At 42.2% G+C, this 26,860-nt stretch overlaps 1 protein-coding gene across 1 annotated transcript in view; it reads left to right on the forward strand.

Moving 5' to 3' along the window:
* The first annotated feature begins 1,899 nt into the window (after positions 1-1,899).
* LOC106582625 (charged multivesicular body protein 4b) overlaps positions 1,900-26,860 on the forward strand; it is a 52,712-nt gene continuing 27,751 nt past the window's right edge. The window contains exon 1 of the mRNA XM_014165851.3: positions 1,900-2,245. Within this exon, the coding sequence (XP_014021326.1) occupies positions 2,062-2,245 (184 nt within the window). The 5' untranslated portion in view covers positions 1,900-2,061. The remainder of the gene's footprint in view (positions 2,246-26,860) is intronic.

A 26,860-nucleotide genomic window follows, 5' to 3' on the forward strand; every position in this document is an offset into this window, starting at 1 on the left:
CAAATCTACTAATAATATGCATATTCTATTTTCTGGGCCAGAGTAGTAACCTGTTGAAATTGGGTACGTTTTTCATCCGGCCGTGAAAATACTGCCCCCTAGCCCCCCTAGCCCCCACTTTAGCTAGTTTTGTTGCCATTGATTGTGCATCTTCCATTGTTTAGCTAAGTAGCTGAATTAAGCAATTAAGGGTTAGGGGACCCCATGGGCACCCTTAACCTTTTCACTTCATTTAAAGGGGGGATTCACCTTAAAATGTTTTGTGCAACTGACTTAAAGTTAAAAAAGTATTATTTTTATGCAACTGGGCAGTGGCAGAGCCCCACCTGTTTTGTGACTAAATTTTTAGCATGTTTAATATGTGTCACATATCAGTTTTACAAACAATGTAAAAAATATATATCATTGAGTTAATAAAGCCACATACAAACATGATCTCTTTTTTGTTTTCTTGAGTAAGGCAGCTCCATAATGCAGGTGTTTCAGTGCTTTCTGTGGTAGTGGGGCAAGCCAGCAGAAAATATGGAGCATTGCGCCATGATTGGCTCAGTGTTCTGTCACTCATGGGGACACTGCGTTACCGCCAAGTCTAAGGGTAGACTTAGAAAATTCTAGCCCCTTGGGTGATGCCATAGAGTTACATCAGAAGTGCCCATCCAAGAAGGCTCAATGTCATTGCCCACAGATAAAATGACGTCAAATCACGTTATATGTACAGTTGCTTTGATTGGTAGAGCATGGTGTTTGAAACACCAGGGTTGTGGGTTCGATTCCCACGGGGGACCAGTACGGAGAAAAAATGTATGAAATGTACGCATTCACTACTGTAAGTCGCTCTGGATAAGAGCGTCTGCTAAATGACTAAAATGTAAAAGGTAAATCATGTCAACATCATACTTTCAAAATCTTAGCTAGCAGTCATCATGATGAATCAAGTTAACAATCTACTGGAAAATCTTTGTCATATGAAGATAAATAATTAAGAGAAATTATAGATAAAATGTACCGGTCCTAATCGGCCATTGGACATAAACACTACACAACAAGTTGGAAATCGCAAATACAACAATGAGTGGTTTGGAAGAAATCAGTGACAGTGGCTGTGTGGTCCCAAATCTGGGATTAAGGGGCTCTTTTCGAAGTTTAAAATCATAAACATTCAACATTGGCCATGCTGTCAATGAAGCATGATTTGTGCTGTGCTCAAAACAACTTTTAACTCGGGAACTGCAAAAACTTGACTTCAGTGAGTTCAAGACAACTGGGAAGTCAGGAATAAACGAGCTCCGACTGGGAAAATAAGTTTTGAACGGTCATCCAACTCGGAATTGTAAATCCGGCTACTTTCTAGAGCTATGACCTGAAGATCAATGACGTCATCATGATTCAACCTTGTTTTTTTGCGAGTTCCCAGTTTTTTTGAAAGCACCATAAATCCAGAGAATGCCAGACTTTGATGACAGAATTTTCCCACGAAGGACCGCTGAGCCACCTTCCTGTTAAAGTGAGCACAGCACAACAAGGTGAGTCCAAAAATGTTTTGTATGCTGCTGCATAAATTGTGTAATATGCTAGGGAGATATGTATACTGTAGCTAAGAAAGTAATACTAAGTGTATGTTGTGTAGTAAGATGTTAGTAACCCATGTGCCTCACCCTAATAATTTGGGTGAGGTGTAGACCTTACAGTGGAATTGCTTACATACAAGTCCTTAACCAACAATGCATTTAAAAATAATAAAGTGTTGAGTAAAAAAAATAGATAAGTAAAACATTTAAATAAAAGTAACAAATCAGTGATCCATTTGTAATGCAGATCAGTGATCTTCTTTCTGAAGGAGGAATACTGTAAAGGGCTCATTAACATAGGAACATCATTCTCATTACGTCATTGACCCACGCCCTGGTGACATCACGAGGCCTGGTGGGAAAGAGGAAGAAGAAACAACAACAGCAGCTCTGCTGGGCGAGTGACAGCGAGAGAGAACATACGAGACTAGTTGAATGTTGTTAATTGCTATCGAATTCGTAGTATCAGTTATTGTTGTTATTCAGCGCAAATATGTCTTTGTTGGGGAAGTTATTTGGCGCTGGAGGTAAAGGTGGGAAATCGGCTAGCCCTCAGGAGGCGATCCAGCGACTTCGAGACACAGAGGAAATGTTGACGAAGAAACAGGAATTTTTGGAGAAAAAGATTAACCAGGAACTCATCATTGCGAAGAAGAATGGCACAAAAAATAAAAGAGGTGAGACCTATGAGAAATACGGTTTTATCATGCCGTGTTCAACAACTATCGTAAACTCGGAACCTCCCGACTAGTTAAAATGAACGTTGTATTTGCACAGAGCTTCCTATACTATAGCAATAGTTGATTCTGGTACTTTCAACCGGGAAACTCGGAGCTCGTGTTTCTAAAACGAGTTTCCAAGACGGAAATGTCCTAGTTCCGACTAGCACGTGAACACGGTATGATTAGCTAACTGGCTAGTTTTTTATCCAACAACTTCACAGGAAGAACGAAGTACCACAGCCACAAAGTCAATAGGCTATATCGTACAAATGTAATGGATTTAGCTAACTTCAAGCAAAGACATGATAGTGGGGGTAGGTAACCCTAGTCCAAGAGTTCCACAGGTACCTCATGTTTTTGATTTAACCAAGCTGGAACGTTTTTATTTAATCTTTATTTAACTAGGGTAGTCAGTTAAGAACCGGCCGGTTGTGATACAGCCCGGGATCGAAGCAGGGTCTGTAGTGATGCCTCTAGCACTGAGATGCAGTGCCTTAAGACCGACCGCTGCGCCACTTGGGACCAGGTATGTTGATTTTTAAGCGATCACTGAACTAATCAATTAGCTCAGTGGCGCCTAGTCAAACCAAATCCTGCAGTACCTGCGACAGTCCAGCAACTGGGTTGCCAACCCCTGCAATATAGTATCGAGATAAGCAGAAACTGCTTCTCCAATAGAAATGGTCGTCACTAGATACCACAGCCACAAATTCAGAAGGCCTGCCTACTCAACCAATCAGTTCAAGGAGTATGATGACGTTTATTTCTGCTTGTGGTTCGCAGTAAACAACCAATCAGATGAGGGAGTGTGATGACGTGTGCAGGGGAAGAGGAGAGACATTTTATTTTATCTAGTGATCCATCAATGATTTGGTTATTAGGTATAATTAAACTAACCGTTCCAAATGCAAAGTGGTAATCAGATGCCTTATTCAAACTCAGCTTGCAATCTTATGTTTGCCCTCACTCCTAGTTACTTGTCTTAACCCAAAATATGTGTAGGCCTACTCAAATAGCTGCATTGTTTTTTAAAATGGCATGTAGACAAACAAATTGACACATCTTGATTTTTGTTTTCAAAATCCACAAGTAATCTACATGTAAAACGAAGGTTACGCATGTAACCACGGTTATGTGAGCTTTATGGATCACTCCAATATATTTATATATTGGTATCACTCCGCGGCGGAAGGATACATGCGAGGTGAGGATTTACTCCCATGTACACCTGTGTCACGGCTGGGGTCCGCCCCTATATATGGACCCCATGGCCGCGACACACGTTCTCTACATCATTTTTGAGGCGCCTCTAGCACCGTAGAGGATTGGAGTGATCCATATAGCTCACATAACCGTGGTTACATACGTAACCTTTTATGTTTCACTATATTGGAACACTCCAATATACCTGTACCAGATTAGTCGGTGCTAGAGGGACCTGGCCAGCCAGCAGCGAAGTCCCAGCGCGGGACCGAGACGCAGGTGCCATCAATATGGAATGTGGGTCCCGGCACAGTCCCCGGAAGGGGAGGCGACGCCCAGGACTGCTGAAGCAACTGAATTGGGAGGTGCCACATTTACCCGATAATACCTAGCAAAGGTGCAAGAGGAAGCCCAGCTGGCCGCGGCACAGATCTCAGTGAGGGGCACTCCTCTCAGTAGAGCCCAGGATGCAGCCACACCTCGTGTTGAATGTGCCACTACAGATCCCAGCACTGGCATGCCAGCCAGGCCGTATGCTGTCGTAATCGTGTCCACGATCCAGTGAGAGAGCCTCTGCTTTGATAGCCCAGCCCCCAGGACTCTCTCACCATAGCAGACAAAGAGCTGGTGTGTTGCTCTCACTGACTCTGTCCACTCCACGTAGGCAGCCAGTGCTCTCGCAGGCCTCCCCCGCCACTGCCGGGAGGTCATAAGTAGACAGGATAAAAGGGATGTTCACATGCCTGTCTGACAGAACCTATGGGAGGAATGAGGGGTTGGGACGGAGAGATATACTCCTTCCACCAGGGTCCATCCGGTAGCACTCAGAACTTCCCGAAAAAGCATGGAGCTCACCCACCCTCTTCATGGAAGTAATCGCTACCAAGAAAGCCACCTTCATAGAGCGGTGTTTCAGGGAGGCAGGTTTAAACGATTCGAAAGGCAGCTTTGCCAAAGCTGCCAAGACCACATCCAGATCCCAGCTCGCCATTGAGCGGGTCCCAGCTGGACGCAGGCAACAAACCCCCTTCAATAAACCTGGAGACCAAGGGACGGCGCCCCACTGGCCTGTCCATCCACCCCACATGGCAGACAGATTTAGCGGCCAAATACCCTCAGTTTTGAGGCTGCTAAACCCTCATCCAAGCGAGACTGCAGGTATTGGAGGACATACTGCACCACGCATGACTCAACCACCACCACAATACCAGTGCACCAAGAGCAAAACAACCGCCAGCGCAACAGGTATGCTGCGGTTGTAGCCGGTGCCCTTGCGCTCTGCATGGTGTTCATCACACCCTCCTGTAGTCCTAACATGGACCATTAGCGCCGTTCAGTGGCCAAGCCCACCGACTGAGGCGGTGTGGCCTCGGATGCCACAGAGTTCCCCCAGCCTCAGGGGAAGTTACCAAGGTGTCCCAGACAACAGGGACAGGAGAAGGCTGAACCAGGGTCGTCTGGGCCAGTATGGGGCCACCAGAAGCAGATGATGCTCTGCCATCCTGGTCCTGTCCAGCACAGCCTGGAACAGGGAAAAAGGGGGCAATGTGTTAAGCTCCAGCCCTGGCCAATCATGAGCTAGAGCATCCAAGCCCAGAGGCCCTGGTGGCTCTGACATGGCGTACCTGCGGGGGCAGTGCGCATTGTCCAGGGAGGCAAACAGGTCCACCTGCGCCCTCCCAAACCTGTCCCACGGGTGTTGCACCACCTGGGGATGTAGGCTCCGGTCCCAAGGTGGCGGGCCCTCCCTTGAGAGCATATCCGCTGCCACATTCAGGATGCCAGGTACAGTTGAAGTCGGAAGTTTAATACACCTTAGCCAAATACATTTAAACTCAGTTTTTCACAATTCTTGACATTTAATCCTAGTAAAAATCCCTATCTTAGGTCAGTTAGGTAAACCACATTATTTTAAGAATGTGAAATGTCAGAATAATAGTAGAGATAATTATTTATTTCAGCGTGTATAATCTTTCATCACATTCCCAGTGGGTCAGAAGTTTACATACACTCAATTAGTATTTGGTAGCATTCCCTTTAAATTGTTTAACCTCCCTGGGCAGTCCCACCTAGTCAACAGCCAGTGGAATCGCGTGGCGTGAAATACAAATACCTCATAAATGCTATAACTTCAATTTCTCAAACATATGACTATTTTACACCATTTTAAAGACAAGACTCTCGTTAATCTAACCACATTGTCCGATTTCAAAAAGGCTTTACAGCGAAAGCAAAACATTAGATTATGTCAGGAGAGTACCCTGCCAAAAATAATCACACAGCCATTTTCAAAGCAAGCATATATGTCACAAAAAACAAAACCACAGCTAAATGCAGCCCTAACCTTTGATGATCTTCATCAGATGACACTCCTAGGACATTATGTTATACAATACATGCATGTTTTGTTCAATCAAGTTCATATTTATATCAAAAAACAGCTTTTTACATTAGCATGTGATGTTCAGAACTAGCATACCCACCGCAAACTTCCAGTGAATTTACTAAATTACTCACGATTAACGTTCACAAAATACATAATTATTTAAAAAAATTATAGATACAGAACTCCTTTATGCAATCACGGCTAGCTAATTTGACACCCACCAAGTTTGGCCCTAACCAAACTCACATTTACTATAAGAAAAATTGGATTACCTTTGCTGTTCTTCGTCAGAATACACTCCCAGGACTTCTACTTCAACAACAAATGTTGTTTTGGTTCCAAATAATCCATAGTTATATCCAAATACCGCCGTTTTGTTCATGCGTTCAGGTAACTATCCGAAGGGTGACGCGCATTTCGTGACGACAAATTTCAAAATATTCCATTACCGTACTTCGAAGCATGTCAAACGCTGTTTAAAATCAATTTTTATGCGATTTTTCTTGTAAAATACCGATAATATTCCAACCGTGCGACATTGTATTCATTCAAAGGCTGAAAGAACAAAATGGAGAATTCACATGAACGCGCATCTCCAGTGTCAGTGTCCCCAGCCTGACCAGTAACAAACAGAGCTGCTGTACTTCGCCCAGAGACTGCAGACATCTCAATCCGCTTTCTGGCGCCTTCTGAGAGCCAATGGAAGCCTTAGAAAATGTCACGTTACAGCAGAGATGCTGTATTTTTGATAGAGATGCAACAGAAGGATAACAAATTGTCAGACAGGGCACTTCCTGTATGGAATCTTATCAGGTTTTTGCCTGCCATATGAGTTCTGTTATACTCACAGACACCATTCAAACAGTTTTAGAAACTTCAGAGTGTTTTCTATCCAAATCTACTAATTATATGCATATTCTCATTTCTGGGCAAGAGTAGTAACCAGTTTAAATTGGGTACGTTTTTTTATCCGGCCGTGCAAATACTGCCCCCTAGCCCCAACAGGTTAACTTGGGTCAAATGTTTCGGGTACCCTTCCACAAGCTTCCCACAATAAGTTGGGTGAATTTTGTCTTATTCCTCCTGACAGAGCTGGTGTAACTGAGTCAGGTTTGTAGGACTCCTTGCTTGCACACGCTTTTTCAGTTCTGCCCGCAAATTTTCGATAGGTTTGAGGTCAGGTTTGTGATGGCCACTCCAATACCTTGACTTTCTTGTCCTTAACCTGTTAGGGCTAGGGGGCAGTATTGACACGGCTGGATAAAAAACGTACCCGATTTAATCTGGTTACTACTCCTGCCCAGTAACTAGAATATGCATATAATTATTGGCTTTGGATAGAAAACACTCCAAAGTTTCTAAAACTGTTTGAATGGTGTCTGTGAGTATAACAGAACTCAAATGGCAGGTCAAAACCTGAGAGATTCCTTTACAGGAAGTGGCCTGTCTGACCATTTATTGTCTTTCTTTGACATCTCATTCAATTACAATGGATCTCTGCTATAACGTGACACTTCCCACGGCTCCAATAGGCTCTCAGAGCCCGGGAAAAAACAGAATGTCGTCATCCCAGCCCCAGGCTGAAACACATTATCGCCTTTCTCAAGTGGCCGATCAAGGGACAATGGGCATTAGGCGCGTGCACTGGCCGCCCCCGTCTTTGTGATTTTTCCTCTGTTTGCCGAAAAGGAGATTCCCGGTCGGAATATTATCGCTTTTTTACGAGATAAATGGCATAAAAATTGATTTTAAACAGCGGTTGACATGCTTCGAAGTACGGTAATGGAATATTTAGAATTTTTTTGTCACGAATTGCGCCATGCGCACTACCCTTATTTACCATTTCGGATAGTGTCTGGGACGCACGAACAAAACGCCGCTATTCGGATATAACGATGGATTATTTTGGACCAAACCAACATTTGTTATTGAAGTAGCAGTCCTGGGAGTGCATTCTGACGAAGACAACAAAAGGTAATCAAACTTTTATAATAGTAAATCTGATTTTGGTGAAGGCTAAGCTTGCCAGGTGTCTAAATAGCTAGCCCGTGATGGCTGGGCTATGTACTTAGAATATTGCAAAATGTGCTTTCACCAGAAAGCTATTTTAAAATCGGACATATCGAGTGCATAGAGGAGTTCCGTATCTATAATTCTTAAAATAATTGTTATGCTTTTTGTGAACGTTTATCGTGAGTAATTTAGTAAATTGTTAGTAAATTCCCCGGAAGGTTGCGGGGGGTATGCTAGTTCTGAACGTCACATGCTAATGTAAAAAGCTGTTTTTTGATATAAATATGAACTTGATTGAACAAAACATGCATGTATTGTATAACATAATGTCCTAGGTGTGTCATCTGATGAAGATCATCAAAGGTTAGTGCTGCATTTAGCTGTCTTCTGGGTTTTTGTGACATTATATGCTAGCTTGAAAAATGGGTGTCTGATTATTTCTGGCTTGGTACTCTGCTGACATAATCTAATGTTTTGCTTTCGCTGTAAAGCCTTTTTGAAATCGGACAGTGTGGTTAGATAAAGGAGAGTCTTGTCTTTAAAATGCTGTGAAATAGTCATATGTTTGAAAAATTGAAGTTTTTGTATTTTTGAGGAATTTGTAATTCGCGCCACGCCTATCATTGGATATTGGAGCAGGTGTTCCGCTAGTGGAACGTCTAGATGTAAGAGGTTAAAGAGCTAAGTTTACTCAGGCAGCCCAATTCCAACTAAAACAGGTTCTCATCAAGATGTTAAACAAGTTAAATAAATTACCTTAGTAAATGCCAGATAAAGTAACAGGGTTGAAGTTTATCTTAAATTAGCCAAAGATAAGCCAATTTCTAAATGTATAATGTATGTGAACATTGCTGTGAAACTGTGTACGTTATGTTTCACTACATTGGATCACTCCAATATATTGATATATTGGTATCACTCCGCGGCGGAGGGATACATCCGAGGTGAGGATTTACAGATTTACTCCGGTGTACACCTGCGTCACGTCTGGGGTCTGCCCCTATATATAGAGCCCATGGCCGCGACACACATTCTTTCATTTTCTCGGCGGACGTCCTTATGGTTTGAGGTACAAACTTTCTGAAATTCGCTTGGTAAGTGTAATATCTTGCGTGAAAGTATACTCACTGGCTGTTCGCAGCCTTGAGCAGCTGGCCATCAGGCCAGCCCTCTTCTTGAGTGCTCCACTCGCTGCGCGCGGTTGATCTGTATCTTCGCCCGTGGTTTGTCGCGCTTGTGTTTCGTTAGCGTTACACTACGACTCCGTGTACATTGATATATTGGTGGCTCTTGCTGCCACAAACTGTAATTTACCTTACACAACTTGCCGACTGGCTTGTTCTATGTGTGTGTTGTGAATTGCCTTAACATGTCCCGTGCTGTAAGTGCGGGTTCTCTACTAATTATCCTGCAGGGTTTTTTCTTTCCCCTGCAGAGTGCGAGTATCGTGCTGGGCTTTCCACTACATTGAGACATTAACTTTAGAGTTCCTTAACCTGTTGGGTCTAGGGGGCAGCATTTGCACGTCTGGATAAAAAAAATGTACCCGATTTCATCTGGTTACTAATCCTACCCAGTAACTAGAATATGCATATACTTATTATATATGGATAGAAAACACTCTAAAGTTTCCAAAACTGTTTGAATGGTGTCTGTGAGTATAACAGAACTCATTTGGCAGGCAAAACCCTGAGACATTTTCTGACAGGAAGTGGATACCTGATGTGTTGTATTGATTTTAAACCTATCCCATTGAAAAACACAGGGGTTTAGGAATATTTTGGCACTTCCTATTGCTTCCACTAGATGTCACCAGCCTTTACAAAGTGTTTTGAGTCTTCTGGAGGGAGATCTGACCGAACAAGAGCCATGGAACGGTGATGTCCCATTAGACACCTGGCGCGCTACTTCATGTTGGGTACCCTCGTTCCAATACGTTATAAAAGGCTATGCATTCGTCCACCTTGAATATTATTCATGTTCTGGTTAAAAAAGGCCCTAATGATTTATGCTATACAACGTTTGACATGTTTGAACGAACGGAAATATATTTTTTCCCCTCGTTCATGACGAGAAGTCCGGCTGGCTTACATCATGTGCTAACGAGACGGAGATTTTTGGACATAAATGATGAGCTTTTTTGAACAAAACTACATTCGTTATGGACCTGTGATACCTGGAAGTGACATCTGATGAAGAGAATCAAAGGTAATGGATTATTTACATAGTATTTTCGATTTTAGATCTCCCCAACATGACGTCTAGTCTGTATCGCAACGCGTATTTTTCTGGGCACAGTGCTCAGATTATTGCAAAGTGTGATTTCCCAGTAAGGTTATTTTTAAATCTGGCAAGTTGATTGCGTTCAAAAGATGTAAATCTATAATTCTTTAAATGACAATATAATATTTTACCAATGTTTTCTAATTTTAATTATTTAATTTGTGACGCTGACTTGACTGCCGGTTATTGGAGGGAAACGATTTCCTCAACATCAATGCCATAGTAAAACGCTGTTTTTGTATATAAATATGAACTTGATAGAACTAAAAATGCATGCATTGTCTAACATAATGTCCTAGGAGTGTCATCTGATGGAGATTGTAAAAGGTTAGTGTATCATTTTAGCTGGTTTTATGGTTTTGGTGACCCTGTCTTTGACTTGACAAAACATTACACACAACTCTTGTAAATGTACTGTCCTAACATACTCTAAATTTATGCTTTCGCCGTAAAACCTTTTTGAAATCGTAAAACGTGGTTAGATTAAGGAGATGTTTATCTTTCAAATGGTGTAACATAGTTGTATTTTTGAAAAATTTGAATTTTGACATTTATTTGGATTCAAATTTGCCGCTCTTGAAATGCACCTGCTGTTGATGGAGTGCACCACAGGTGGCACGCTAGCGTCCCACCTAGCCCCAAGAGGTTAAGGTGCTGTTTTTACTGCTTGGATATTAAACCGGCTAGGTAATATTGCAGTTGGTCTAAAACAAATACATCAAATCTATTACCTTGTTGCTGTTTTTCTCACAGGGGTCTCCCCCTGTGTTTGCAGAGGTACTGGGTAATTTATCCTCACCGGGTTCCTATTCCTCCAAGCGGGTCACGACATAGCTCTCCCAGGGCGTCGGACCCCTGCTCCGTGGCCTTGTTGGTTTGGCTGATATTATGGCTTCCCATTGTGACAGGTGTGATGGTGGCATCCCCCTGTGGATCCACCTAACTTGTGTATGCACTGCCTGGGATTGAGCCACGCGGAGAGGGCGGTGGAGCGCCCTAGTGGATACCTGTTTTGTGTGGTGTTCTCAGAACGCCTGCACCTGGCACGATTGGAGAACATGCGCGAGTGGGTATGCCAGGCTCAGGCTGGGGACGAGCTCCCTCCCCCAGGAGTGGTGCGGCAGCGAGCTGTTAGTCCCTCTACTGGGCACAGTACCACTCCCAGGAAGCATGGCCAGAGCTACCGCAGGCAGAGCCCATCTGCTGCCAGTCCTGGACAGGCGCATACCCTGCGTCAGGACGTTGATCGCTTCGATGGCGACGACACCTGTTGGCCAGTGATAGGCTGTTCCTGGGGGACGGTGCTGGCACTGTTCACCACCATGAGCAGGGCTACCAGGCTGACAGGCCATCAGAAGCCGCCAGCGGATCTTCATCGCCCCCAGCAGCTCGAGAGGCTATGAGGAGCCTACTCACTTGGGTAGGCACTGCACTGGACATCAACTGGTGGACGGTGATGACTCTGCATCTGTCCCCATCTCTGCTGAATTCCACGAGGCCTTGCAGGAGAGCTGGCCCTCTGCCAGGGCGGAACCCGCGACAAGGTGGGACCCAATCTTACGGAACGGGAGCTCCTTCTCTGGGGTCAGGGACATCACGCGTCTCTATGCGCAGTGCATACAGTTGAAGTTGGAAGTTTACATACACTTAGGTTGGAGTCATTAAAACTCGTTTTTAAACCACTCCACACATTTCTTGTTAACAAACTATAGTTTTGGCAAGTCGGTTAGGACATCTACTTTGTGCATGACAAGTAATTTTTCCAACAATTGTTTATAGACATATTATTTCACTGTATCACTATTCCAGTGGGTCTGAAGTTTACATACACTACATTTAAACAGCTTGGAAAATTCCAGAAAATTATGTCATGGCTTTAGAAGCTTCTGATAGGCTAATTGTCATCATTTGAGTCAATTGGAGGTGTACCTGTGGATGTATTTCAAGGCCTACCTTCAAACTCAGTGCCTCTTTGCTTGACATCATGGGAAAATCAAAAGAAATCAGCCAAGACCTCAGAAAAAATATTGTAGACCTCCACAAGTCTGGTTCATCCTTGGGAGCAATTTCCAAACACCTGAAGGTACCACGTTCATCTGTACAAACAATAGTACGCAAGTATAAACACCATGGGACCACGCAGCCATAATACCGCTCAGGAAGGAGACGCATTCTGTCTCCTAGAGATGAACGTACAGTCGTGGCCAAAACTTTTGAGAATGACACAAATAATAATTTTCAGTCTGCTGCCTCAGTTTGTATGATGGCAATTTGCATATACTCCAGAATGTTATGAAGAGTGATCAGATGAATTGCAAAGTCCCTCTTTGCCATGTAAATGAACTGAATCCCCCAAAAAACATTTCCACTGCATTTCAGCCCTGCCACAAAAGGACCAGCTGACATCATGTCAGTGATTCTCTCGTTAACACAGGTGTGAGTGTTGACGAGGACAGGGCTGGAGATCACTCTGTCATGCTGATTGAGTTCGAATAACAGACTGGAAGCTTCAAAAGGAGGTTGGTGCTTGGACTCATTGTTCTTCCTCTGTCAGTCATGGTTACCTGCAAGGAAACACGTGCCGTCATCATTTTACTTTATCAAAAGTAAAATAGATTTTGTAGCTGTTACAAAGAATAAACTCACAATTTGCCTTTCCTTTGCCTCCAACCCCTTTCCATACGTGGAACGGATGTGGGTGGGGCTAGGTCTACATAGAGGTGCTGTTTACCGAAAATTCACAAAAGCTCTGACGAAGGCCGTTAGGCCGATACGTAAGCTTATTAAATATCAGTGATACTATCAAGAACAGTGTGCGGTTTCCTTTTTTCATTCATCCTGTTTCAACTGTTGCCATGCACCTGTAACAAGATTGCTCAGATGTGCGAGTGCCTTTTGAATCTTGTTATACTGTTTTTCACTCTGCACTCTGAAACCTTGTAGTATACACAAAAGAAAAAGACGTACCAAATATACAATGGATTGACTACGAGAGATCAACTCACTTACTGAGCATTGTGCGAATACTCTTTCATTCACACAAGAAGACGCCGATAGGATTCTTTTTCCTACCTCCAACATGGACAACCCAGTTCAGCACTCGACTGTCGAACTCAAAATCCAACTCCAGAGACTTCGAGAGAAAGAAACTCGTTTGCTCCTGCATGGCACCACTCTTAGCGAGTATTGGCGCAACAAGCGCATTCCAAGAGGACTGAGAATACAGAAGGAGCCTACAATAGGGAAAAACGACAAAACTTTCGTTCATCAATGGGGTGATATACTCAATAAATGTTCACTAGATTTAATGTTATTAATCGTTGAGCATGTGTCGAAGGAAGCAAAAGAAGTTGAAGTTAAGATTAGCGAACATGAGGTTGTGATGAAGGAGATTCTAGGCCTTAATTTTACAGCCATAGACGACGTGATCAACCAGTCCATTGGGAAATACAGAGACTCTCTACAAGCAACAAAGATCAAGAAATATCAGCGTGACACAGAGGATTACCAGCTTAACCAGGTGTATGCATGGGAAGGCCCAAGGACAGGAGCACGGAGAGGCCGACGTAGGGACGCACCACTGATTGAGGGACGCAGATACGCAGCAGCAGGAGGACATGGAAATGTGGACACAGAGGCATCCACCGAGAGCGAATTCCCTACAGACAGTGACTCCAGCTATCATGGCACACAGCCGGTTTTTCTAGCCCGGAAGCAACACAAGGCTCTACGAAAGAAAAGAAACGATGTAGGAGAGGCAAGCGGTCGAAGAGGAGACCAGGATCACAGGCCGTGGACACGGAGCTACAGCAGGACGCGGTAATTAACCTCTCCAAAAAAGACCTTACTGACGCTCAAGTCTCAGTCTTATCTAAGGGTCTCTCTTTTGTACCTACATGTACAGATAAACCATTTGATACGAAAGTAGATCTGTTCAAATTCTTCCGTAAGATTAAACTTAAGCATGTGTTTTCACAAAACACTGTTTCGGGCCAAGAAACACATCAACGAACTGGCACACATTTTAAGCCCAAAAGCAAATTCTGTCCCATAGTTAACAATTCTTCGATTAATACCTATTGTAGGTTAGTCGAACAAGAAGCCATGTCAGTGTATACGAGACAAACAAACCACATAAAGAAAAATCTCACTAGAACAGAAGAACAGGCACTTAATGAATTAATGAAAGATTCATCGTTGGTTATTAAACCTGCAGACAAGGGGGGTGCTGTAGTTGTTTTAGACTATGAAAAATATAAAGAAGAAATTCAGAGACAACTCAGTAATGAACGTTTCTATAGAAAACTAAGTGTTGATCCCACACAGGTGTTCCAAAGGGATATATGCTCTAGTTTGGAGCAAGCCCTATTAAACCACCTTATCTCAAAACCTGAATATGAATATCTTTGCTGCAAATGTGCCATACGTCCATGCCTTTACATTTTACCGAAATTACACAAACCTAAAACACAACAAGGCAATTATCCAGGCAGACCAGTGGTTGCAGGAATAGGCTCAATGCTAGAGCCATTGTCGAACTTTGTAGACGCTTTTATTAAAACTCATGTGCAAGCATTGCCATCATATGTAAAAGACTCTATAGACTTCATAAACAAGATCTCACCAATAACGGGTTTGAAAGAAGACTGTATTCTGGTCACATTAGATGTCGAGAGTCTATATACCAGCATTCCCCATGCGGGGGGGGGCTGGCAGCACTAGCTCACTATTTGGGAGACAGAGATACTAATGAATATCCACCAACAAACTTTATTTTAGAGCTGGCAGAATATGTTTTAAAGTATAACTATTTTAGGTTTGATGATGAATACTACCTCCAAACGAATGGAACGTCGATGGGCTCCACATTCGCTCCGAGCTATGCTAACCTTTATGTGGGTCTATTTGAAGAACGTTTAGTCATTAACAAAAACGAAAATCCATTTTTGAATAAAATCCTGAAGTGGTATCGATATATTGACGACATTTTTTGCATATGGGAAGGAACTGAACAAGAGCTGTCAGATTTTATGGCACTACTCAATGACATGGATCCCAATCTCAAATTTACTATTGAAAGTGACACTCAACGCGTTCATTACCTCGATATGTGGATTGAGAAATCAAATGGAACCCTGTTTACAACTCTGTATCGAAAAGAAACAGACAGAAATACTCTATTACAGGGGGACAGCTTCCACCCTGAGCCATTAAAAAGAGGACTTCCTAGAAGCCAGTTTTTCAGACTGCGCCGTATATGCTATTCCAATGATGATTATCTAGAAAAAGCAGCGGAGATGCGCACTAGGTTTCTAAGAAGAGGCTATTCGCCACAATGTGTGGATGAAGCTCTTCATTTGGCATTGGGAAAAACACGAGATGAATTGTTACAAAAAAGACCAGCTAAAGCAAAAGAACACTCCGTTATGTTCACAACCACATATACTTTGAATTCGCGAAAAGTGGGAGGTGTGGTTAAGAAACATTGGCATATTTTATCATCGGACCCAGCTTTGCCGGCTGAATTCAAGAATCCACCACTCATTGTGTATAGGAGAGGTCGCAATTTGCGCGATAAATTGGTTCATGCCAACTGCCAGCCACGAAAGAAAATCAGCCAGGCTCTTTTACGCCCGCTACCAAATGGTAGCTATAAATGTAGAGGATGCGCACAGTGCAACAATATGATGAAGTGTGAATATTTCTGCCACCCACACACAGGAAAACGGTTTCAAATTAACGATATCATCACGTGCACCACCACCCATGTTATTTACATTATTAAATGTCCATGTGGGCTCTGCTATGTTGGTAAAACCTCCCGCTCTCTCAAACAAACAGAGAATTAGTGAACATAAAAGTTAAATCAGGAGAAACGACAGGGATTATCCAGTCGCAGTACATTTTAATGACCAAAAGCATGACATTTCTACCTTTAGATTTTGTGGTATAGAGAAAGTCAAGATATCAGACAGGGGAGGTGATATTAATAATACTCTGAGCAAAAGAGAATGTTTTTGGATTTTCACCCTCCAGACATTATTTCCTAAAGGACTTAATGATGAAATGCCTATGTATGTTATGTTGTGAATTTAAAATATGTTCCTATTTAAGATTACTTTGTTTTTTCGTATGATGTACCCAATGATTAATGAAAACTTGCTATGTCCTCGTTGTGATTTTATGGACGTGTTCGGTACGTCTTGTCTATACACTTTTGTAATATTTGTGAAATGCATATTGTTATGTTTGGTAGCACTTATTTATTTTTCCTTTGCCTCCAACCCCTTTCCATACGTGGAACGGATGTGGGTGGGGCTAGGTCTACATAGAGGTGCTGTTTTCCGAAAATTCACAAAAGCTCTGACGAAGGCCATTAGGCCGATACGTAAGCTTATTAAATATCAGTGATACTATCAAGAACAGTGTGCGATTTCCTTTTTTCATTCATCCTGTTTCAACTGTTGCCATGCACCTGTAACAAGATTGCTCAGATGTGCGAGTGCCTTTTGAATCTTGTTATAAAGAATTATAGATACAGAACTCCTCTATGCACTCGATATGTCCGATTTTAAAATAGCTTTTTGGTGAAAGCACATTTTGCAATATTCTAAGTACATAGCCCGGCATCACAGGGCTAGCTATTTAGACACCCGGCAAGTTTAGCACTCACCAATATCAGATTTACTATTATAAAAGTTTGATTACCTTTTGTTGTCTTCGTCAGAATGCACTCCCAGGACTGCTACTTCAATAACAAATGTTGGTTTGGTCCAAAATAATCCATCGTTATATCCAAATTGCGGTGTTTTGTTCGTGCGTTCCAGACACTATCTGTAAGGGTAAATAAGGGTCGCGCGCATGGCGCAATTCGTGACAAAAAAAATCTAAATATTCCATTACCGTACTTCGAAGCATGTCAACCGCTGTTTAAAATCTATTTTTATGCCATTTTTCTCGTAAAAAAGCGATAATATTCCGACCGGGAATGTCCATTTAGCTAAACAGAGGAAAGTAAACAAAGCTTTCGGTCGACGTGGGCACGAGCCTGAGTCTCACAGTACTGTAACCAGCCATTACCCAAACGCGCTACTTTTTTTCAGCCAGAGCCTGCAAAGCCACGATTCAGCTTTTTACCGCCTTCTGAGACCCTATGGTAGCCGTAGGAAGTGTCACGGGACAGCTAAGATCCTCACTCTTCAATAAACAGAGACAAGAAGAACGACACCTTGTCAGACAGGCCACTTCCTGCATGAAACCTTCTCAGTTTTTTTGCCTGCCAAATGACTTCTGTTATACTCACAGACACCATTCAAACAGTTTTAGAAACTTTAGGGTGTTTTCTATCCATATGTAATAAGTATATGCATATTCTAGTTACTGGGTAGGAGTGGTAACCAGATTAAATCGGGTACGTTTTTTATCCAGCCGTGAAAATACTGCCCCCTAGCCATAACAGGTTAATGTGATCACATTGTCCGATTTCAAAAAGGCTTTACGGCGAAAGCATAAAGTTAGATTATGTTTGGACAGGTACAACACAAGAAAAACCATAGCCATTTTCCAAGCAGGAGAGGGGTCACAAATACCAGAAATTCAGCTAAAATGAAGCACTAACCTTTGACGATCTTCATCAGATGACACTCCTCGGACTCAATGTTAGACAATACATGTATGTTTTGTTCGATAAAGTTCATATTTATATCCAAAAACAGCATTTTATATTGGCGCGTGATGTTCAGAAAATATTTTGCCTCCAATACTACCGGTGAATCAGCACAACAATTTACAAAAATACTCATCATAAACGTTGATAAAATATTAAACTGTTATTCAAAGAATTTTAGATAACCATCTCCTTTATGCAACCGCTGTGACAGATCTCAAAAAAGCTTCACGGGGAAAGCACACTTTGCAATAAACTGAGTACGGCACTCAGAAACATACACTAGGCAATACAGATACCCGCCATTTTGGAGTCATCTAAAATCATAAATAGCATTAGAAATATTCACTTACCTTTGATCTTCATCAGAAGGCACTTGCAGGAATCCCAGGTCCACAATAAATGTTGTTTTGTTCGATAAAGTCCATAATTTATGTCCAAATACCTCCTTGTTGTTTGCGCGTTCAGTAAGCTACTCCAAATGTAGGAAGCACAGGCAAAATGTCGCGACGAAAAGTAAAAAAAAGTTATATTTACGTTCTTTGAAACATGTCAAATGTTGTATAGCATCAATCTTTATGGCCTTTTTAACTTAAAACTTCTAATATTCCAACCGAACGATTACAATGTCTTGAAAAACATTTTGGAACACAGCTACCTCATCACGTGAATGCGCACCAATGAACTCATGTGCTTTCCTGAGTCAACAACTTCCAACTTCCTTTGTTCGCTCTTTGTTCACCATAGGCGCCTCAAACAACTTTCTAAATAAAGACTGTTGACATCTAGTGGAAGCCTTAGGAAGTGCAAAATGAACCCTAAGTCACTGTGTGTTGGATAGGCAATGACTTGAAAGGACTACAAGCACCAGATTTCCCACTTCCTGGTTAGATTTTTCTCAGGTTTTTGCCTGCCATATGAGTTCTGTTATACTCACAGACATCATTCAAACAGTTTTAGAAACTTCAGAGTGTTTTCTATCCAAATCGACTAATAATATGCATATTCTAGTTCCTGGGCCCGAGTAGTAGGCCATTTAATTTGGGTATGTTTTTCATCCGGCCGTGAAAATACTGCCCCCTACCCTAGAGAAGTTAAGGCACTTACATTACATATAAAAGATATATAGATGAATATATAGAAAAGATAAAACAGTACATCATATAACATTATTACACCACTACATATCTACAATACAAAATGTATAATACCACCATACAACAATATTGCAATGTACGTGTGTGATAGCGCTTGTGCGTATGTGTGTCGGTTATTTTGTATGTGTCTCTTCACAGTCCCAGCTGTTCCATAATAAGGTGTATTTTTACCTGTTTATTTTATCTGATTCTGCTGCTTTTATCAGTTGATTATTTAGAGATCCAAGATGGCGTAGCAGTAGGACTTGTGTGTTTCCTTGTCTTATCTCGTGTAAATAGCCGGTCATCTTCGTATATATCTTACGAACTAAATATACTTTCCTGCAACCCGCCTCACCCAATGTGGTACGGATCTGCTATTTTTATTCCTTATAACTGGAACTTCCATCAGGAGATAGCCAGCTAACTAGCTACTAGTCTTTGTTAGCCACGGCTAGCGGTCTTCACCTTTTTTTCTCGGTCACCAGCCAGCCAGCTCGGACAAGTCCTGCCTGTCTGCTCAGCGCGATATCATGCCTGTCTGCTCAGCGCAATATCAATCCAGAGCATATCAGACTGCTTCTCTCTACCAATCACCGGATTCCTGCCGCTCTGGATCATTACACCGGATCATCACAGCTAGCTAGCTGCAAACGAGTAGCTACTGTTAGCTACCGCCTCTGTCCCGAAGCAAGCACCAGCTAGCCTCAAGCTAGGCCCATATACTAGCTAATTCTAGGGCTACAACACCTCCTTTGCCAATTGGCCTGGACCCTTTATTGTCGACACGGAGCCCCACCGACCTATCACGACTGGACTGCCGAAGTGATCGCCCAATGTGGTCTCAACAGGCTATTCTGTTACAATGTTGCCGAAGAACCATCTACTAGTCCTGGCCCGCTGGCTTTTCTGAATGCTGTGTCCCCTGCTCGCCTAGCGTAGTGGTGACTACCGAACAGCATACTGACTCACCTATTGCTGCTCTTTTGACCCTATGATCACTTGGTTACACAGCTGATGCCCCCTGGACTGTTTCAATAACACTGTACGTCATTTTGTTTACCTGTCGGCCCCAGCCTCGAACTCAGGTCCTGTATGTACCGAACTGACCCGCTCTGCCCATACATCGCCATTTACCCGTTGTTGTCTTAGCTCTCCTGATCAACACCTGGGTTTGCTTTATGCCTCTCTAATGTCAATATGCCTTGTCTACTGCTGTCTTGGCTAGTTGTTATTGTTTTATTTCACTGTAGAGCCCTCAGTCCAGCTCAACATGCCTTAGATAGCTCTTTTGTCCCACCCCACACACATGCGGAGACCTCACCTGGCTTAACTGGTGCCTCCAGAGACGAAACCTCTCTCATCATCACTCAACGCCTAGGTTTACCTCCACTGTACTCACATTCTACCATACCATTGTCTGTACATTATGCCCTGAATCTATTCTACCACGCCCAGAAATCTGCTCCTTTTAGTCTCTGTTCCCAATGAACTAGATGACCAATTCTTATAGCCTTTATCCGTACCCTTATCCTAATCCTCCTCTGTTCCTCTGGTGATTTACAGGGTAACCCAGGCCCTGTAGACCCCAGTTTCACTCCTAATCCCCAGGTGCTATCAATTGGTGACTTCTGTAACCGTAAAAGCCCTGGTTACAAGCATGTTGACATCAGAAGCCTCCTCCCTAAGTTTGTTTTATTCACTGCTTTAGCCCCCTCAACAACCCTGATGTCCTAGCCATGTCTGACTCCTGGCTTAGGAAGTGCCACCAAAAATTCAGAAATTTCCATCCCCAACTACAACATTTTCTGCCAAGATAGAACTGCCATATGGGGTGGAGTTAGCCTGCAGAGTTATGTCATGCTATCCAGGTCTGTGCCCAAATAGTTTGAGCTTCCACTTTTAAAAATCCACCTTTCCAGAAAAAGTCTCTCACTGTTGCTGCTTGTTATAGACCCCCCTCAGCCTCTAGCTGTGCCCTGGACACCATATGTGAACTAATTTCCCCCATTTATCTTCCGAGTTTGTACTGTTAGGTGATCTAAACTGGGACATGCTTAACCTGTTGGGGCTAGGGGGCAGTATTTGCACGGCTGGATAAAAAAATTTACCCGATTTTAATCTGGTTACTAATCCTACCCAGTAACTAGAATATGCATATACTTATTATATATGGATAGAAAACACCCTACACTTTCTAAAACTGTTTGAATGGTGTCTGTGAGTATAACAGAACTCATTTGGCAGGCAAAACCCTGAGACATTTTCTGACAGGAAGTGGATACCTGATGTGTTGTATTACCTTTAAACCTATGCCATTGAAAAACACAGGGGCTGAGGAATATTTTGGCACTTCCTATTGCTTCCACTAGATGTCACCAGCCTTTACAAAGTGTTTTGAGTCTTCTGGAGGGAGATCTGACCGAACAAGAGCCATGGAATGATGATGTCCCATTAGACACCTGGCGCGCGAGTTCATGTTGGGTACCCTCGTTCCAATACGTTATAAAAGAGGATGCATTCGTCCACCTTGAATATTATTCATGTTCTGGTTAAAAAAGGCCCTAATGATTTATGCTATACAACGTTTGACATGTTTGAACGAACGTAAATATATTTCTTCCCCTCGTTCATGACGTGAAGTCCGGCGGGCTTAGATCATGTGCTAACAAGACAGAGATTTTTGGACATAAATGATGAGCTTTTTTGAACAAAACTACATTCGTTATGGACCTGTGATACCTGGAAGTGACATCTGATGAAGAGAATCAAAGGTAATGGATTATTTACATAGTATTTTCGATTTTAGATCTCCCCAACATGACGGCGAGTCTGTATCGCAACGCGTATTTTTCTGGGCGCAGTGCTCAGATTATTGCAAAGTGTGATTTCCCAGTAAGGTTATTTTTAAATCTGGCAAGTTGATTGCGTTCAAGAGATGTAAATCTATAATTCTTTAAATGACAATATAATATTTTACCAATGTTTTCTAATTTTAATTATTTAATTTGTGGTGCTGACTTGACTGCCGGTTATTGGAGGGAAACGATTTCCTCAACATCAATGCCATAGTAAAACGCTGTTTTTGGATATAAATATGAACTTGATAGAACTAAAAATGCATGCATTGTCTAACATAATGTCCTAGGAGTGTCATCTGATGGAGATTGTAAAAGGTTAGTGCATCATTTTAGCTGGTTTTATGGTTTTGGTGACCCTGTCTTTGAATTGACAAAACATTACACACAACTCTTGTAAATGTACTGTCCTAACATACTCTAAATTTATGCTTTCGCCGTAAAACCTTTTTGAAATCGTAAAACGTGGTTAGATTAACCTCTATGGGCTAGGTGGGACGCTAGCGTGCCACCCGTGGTGCACTCCATCAACAGCAGGTGCATTTCAAGAGCGGCAAATTTGAATCCAAATAAATGTCAAAATTCAAATTTTTCAAACATACAACTATTTTACACCCTTTGAAAGATAAACATCTCCTTAATCTAACCACGTTTTACGATTTCAAAAAGGTTTTACGGCGAAAGCATACATTTAAAGAATTATATTATATTCCTGTAAAGGAATCTCTCAGGTTTTGACCTGCCATTTGAGTTCTGTTATACTCACAGACACCATTCAAACAGTTTTAGAAAATTTAGGGTGTTTTCTATCCATATGTAATAAGTATATGCATATTCTAGTTACTGGGTAGGAGTGGTAACCAGATTAAATTGGGTATGTTTTTTATCCAGCCGTGTCAATACTGCCCCCTAGCCCTAACAGGTTAAAGTCACCGAGAACTGTGAGTAGTGAGCCATCCTCAGGAAAGGATCTTATCAAGCTCATTGATGAACTCTCCAAGGGAACCTGGAGGGCGATAAATGATAAGGATGTTAAGCTTGAAAGGGCTGGTAACTGTGACAGCATGGAATTCAAAGGAGGAGATAGACAGATGGGTCAGGGGAGAAAGAGAGAATGTTCACTTGGGAGAGATGAGGATTCCAGTGCCACCACCCCGCTGGCCAGATGCTCTCGGGGTATGCGAGTACACTTGGTCAGACGAGGAGAGAGCAGTAGGAGTAGCAGTGTTATCTGTGGTAATCCATGTTTCCGTCAGCCCCAAGAAGTCGAGGGACTGGAGGGTAGCATAAGCTGAGATTAACTCTGCCTTGTTGGCCGCAGACCGGCAGTTCCAGAGGCCGCCGGAGACCTGGAACTCCACGTGGGTTGTGCGCGCGGGGGCCACCAGGTTAGAGTGGCAGCGGCCACGTGGTGTGAAGCGTTTGTATGGCCTGTGCAGAGGGGAGAGAACAGGGATAGACAGACACATAGTTGACAGGCTACAGGAGAGGCTACGCTAAGGAGATTGGAATGACAAGTGGACTACACGTCTCGAATGTTCAGAAAGTTAAGCTTACGTTGCAAAAATCTTATTGACTAAAATGACTAAAATGATACAGTACTGCTGGCTGGTGAAGTAGGCTAGCTAGCAGTGGCTGCGTTGTTGACTTTGTTTGAAAGTGTAGCTGGCTAGGTAACCTCGATAGTTTCAGTAATACACCTTTATCATGATACAAAGGCAACTATGTAGCTAGCTAACATAACACTAATCAAGACGTTCCTTTGTAATGTATTTAGTTTCTACAATGCTGCTCGTCGGTAAAAGTTGGCTAGGTTTGGAAAATGGCGTCGCGGAGGACGACAATAGCTGGCTAGCTAATCTCGATAATTACTCTAAACTACACAATTATCAAACTATGACAAAGACAACTATGTAGCTCGGTAACACTACACTAATCAAATCGTTCCGTTGTAATGTATTAGTTTCTACAGTGCTGCTAGTCGGTAAAGGTTGGCTAGCTAGCAGTGTTGACTAAGTTTGGAGAACGGCGTCGTGGCGGACGAAAATAGCTGGCTAGCTAACCCCGATAATTACTCTAAAACTACACAATTATCTTAGATGCAAAGACAACTATGTAGCTAGCTAACACTACACTAATCAAATCGTTCCGTTGTAATGTATTAGTTTCTACAGTGCTGCTAGTCGGTAGAAGTTGGCTAGCTAGCAGTGTTGACTAAGTTTGGAGAACGGCGTCGTGGAGGACGAAAATAGCTGGCTAGCTAACCCCGATAATTACTCTAAAACTACACAATTATCTTAGATACAAAGACAGCAAAGACAACTATGTAGCTACATGTAAAGACTTGATAGAGAAGAGACTTGACTTGGAGCCTCCGGACTTGACTTTGACTTGAGACTAATGACTTGAAATTATCTGGCCCTGTTTTGTAACATTTTGTGGTGAAGAGTCCATGGATTACTTTCTCTGCTCTCTGATAGGACCAGTATAGTGTCAATCAACACAGTTCGGGTGAGCTAGCAAACAGATTGTTGTTTTTTTTGCAGCTATATGATTGGGGGCAGCGCAAAGGTCAAATTGTAGGGTGAGAGGATTGCCATAATAAATAAATATGCAGCTCCAACAATTGTTTGGTGATATTAAGAATATTAATTGTTTACTTTGGAAGCTCACCAGCAATGGGGCATCAAGCTAAAAATGACTAGCATAGGCCTACTGGTCTTTTAGCATCTCAGAATTGCTTGAAATATATCATTTCCTTTTGAAGTTTGCATTTGGAATTTGTTGTAAAAATGAATTATTACTGTGGTGAAGACGCACCATAGGCATGTCTCTCCACTTGCACTCTCCAAACTCCCGCCAGTGGAGAGCGCTTTGTTCTCTTGTTGAAATGCTTGCTGTTGCTTTCTTTCACACATTTAAATGCAAATGTGGCAAATCTACACTGACTGTACAACACATGTTCGTCCCATGATATAAACTGACCAGGTGAAAGCTATGATCCCTTGTTGATGTCACCTGTTAAATCCAATTCAAACAGTGTAGATGAAGAGGAGGAGATGGGTTAAAGAAGGATTTTTAAGCCTTGAGACAATTGAGACTCTAAGGGTGAATGGGCAAGACAATATTTAAGTATTTTAGGTTTTGGCAAACAGGAAAAAACTAACGGACAACTAGTCAAAGCTCAAACCAAGTTTATTTACCCACTGGGTCAAACAGCTGAAAAGACATAGACATGTTCCCATCAGTACAAGTATTTATACCCTCCTATTAGGCTGAGTCTCCTCCTTGCACATCTATACAGCCAATACATCTCTGTTGCAAGGCAGAAACTTAGGTGGTGTGTGTGTAATAGAACTGTTCCTTGTCACTTCATCTGACCTGACCTCGGCCCACATTCCTCACCCCTCCCTAATCCACAGCTCTCCAACCTTATCAGTGACTGAAACCAGACTGTTACCCTTTGGCCCTCTTCATAGGATCCATGAGATTTAACGATAACATTTTACATGTGAAGTAGTTCAAGTATAGTAACATGAATAAGTATATATTTCAAGCTAGAATCCAACTTTGCCTTTGAACAGGGTATGGTAGTAGGTGCCAGGCGCACCGGTTTGAGTGTGTGAAGAACTGCAATGCTGCTGGGTTTTTCATACTCAACTGTTTCCCATGTGTATCAAGACTGGTCCACCTCCCTAAGGACATCCAGCTAACTTGACACAACTGTGGAAAGCATTGGAGTCAACATGGGCCAGTATCCCTATGGAACACGACGAATTGAGGCTGTTCTGTGGGCAAAAGGGGGTGCAACTCAATATTAGTAAGCTGATCCTAATGTTTTGTACACTCAGTGTATATTCCATCTAATCCTACAATAATTGCTAGCGTTTCATCATTCCCTCTCCGTAACCTCGTACCCCTGCACATCTACTCGGTACTGGTACCCCATGTATGTAGCCAAGTTATCATTTCTAATTGTGTATTTATTACTTTTCTTATTACTTTTCTTTTTTTTCTCTATACATTGTTGTTAGTCTACACCTGTTTACGAAGCATGTGACAAATAAAAATGTATTTGATTTGACATTTATTGCAACACTTACACTGTACCCCAACCGGCCACGCGCTATCGTGCGCAAATTTATTTTGTCCCCACACACCAAACGCAATCACGACACACAGGTTAAAATATCAAAATAAACTCTGAACCAATTATATTCAGTTGTGGACAGGTGGTCAAAAAGCATTAAACATGTATGGCAATTTAGCTATCTATCTTGCAGTTGCTAGCTAATTTGTCCTATTTAGCTAGCTTGTTAAATTGCCATACATGTTTAATGCTATGTGGAAATGTCCTTTTACATTGTAGAATCAGTGTATTGGTTGTAATTGGGTAATTGTATGGTCCTGGTAGGGGCTAAGTGCTTATGTACCTGTTTGACAGATTCAATTTGGTTTCTCAAGGGGACACTGTGCAGTCTTGCCCTCTACCTGTGTCTGTTCAAATAGGACAGGTTAAGCCTAATACAGAGGCTATTTATTTTGAGATATTGCACGTGTATATTTGGTAAATCAACTTTCATCATTGGATTACCAAGACAAGTAAGTAAATCTACACAATGAGCCTTCTGCTGATTTCATGCAGAATGCAGGTCCCTATTTTACAATCACAGAATCAAAATGTGTTGAGGACAAAATAACGAAAAGGGCTGTCTGGTAGCCTCAAAAAAAGATTTGTTGTTGAACAAGTCATTGCATGTATATATTTTTTTATTTTTTTACTTGACTTGAAAGAACTTGACTCGACTTCCTCTTAAGAATGCATGATTTACTTGACTCAAGGCTTGACCTGTCCTACTTGGGACTCGGACCTTGTGACTTGAATAATAGTGACTAGGTCTCACCTCTGCCTAAAGGTATCATGTACTAGGGTTGGGCGATGTCAACCTTTATCCTATCATGATTATGCTACAATTGGACGCATAATCATGAAGAAAGATAATGTTGTTGAAAGCCTGTGCAGAG

Source organism: Salmo salar, chromosome 22 (assembly GCF_965601325.2).
Source record: "Salmo salar chromosome 22, fSalSal1, whole genome shotgun sequence".
Lineage (NCBI taxonomy): Eukaryota > Metazoa > Chordata > Actinopteri > Salmoniformes > Salmonidae > Salmo > Salmo salar.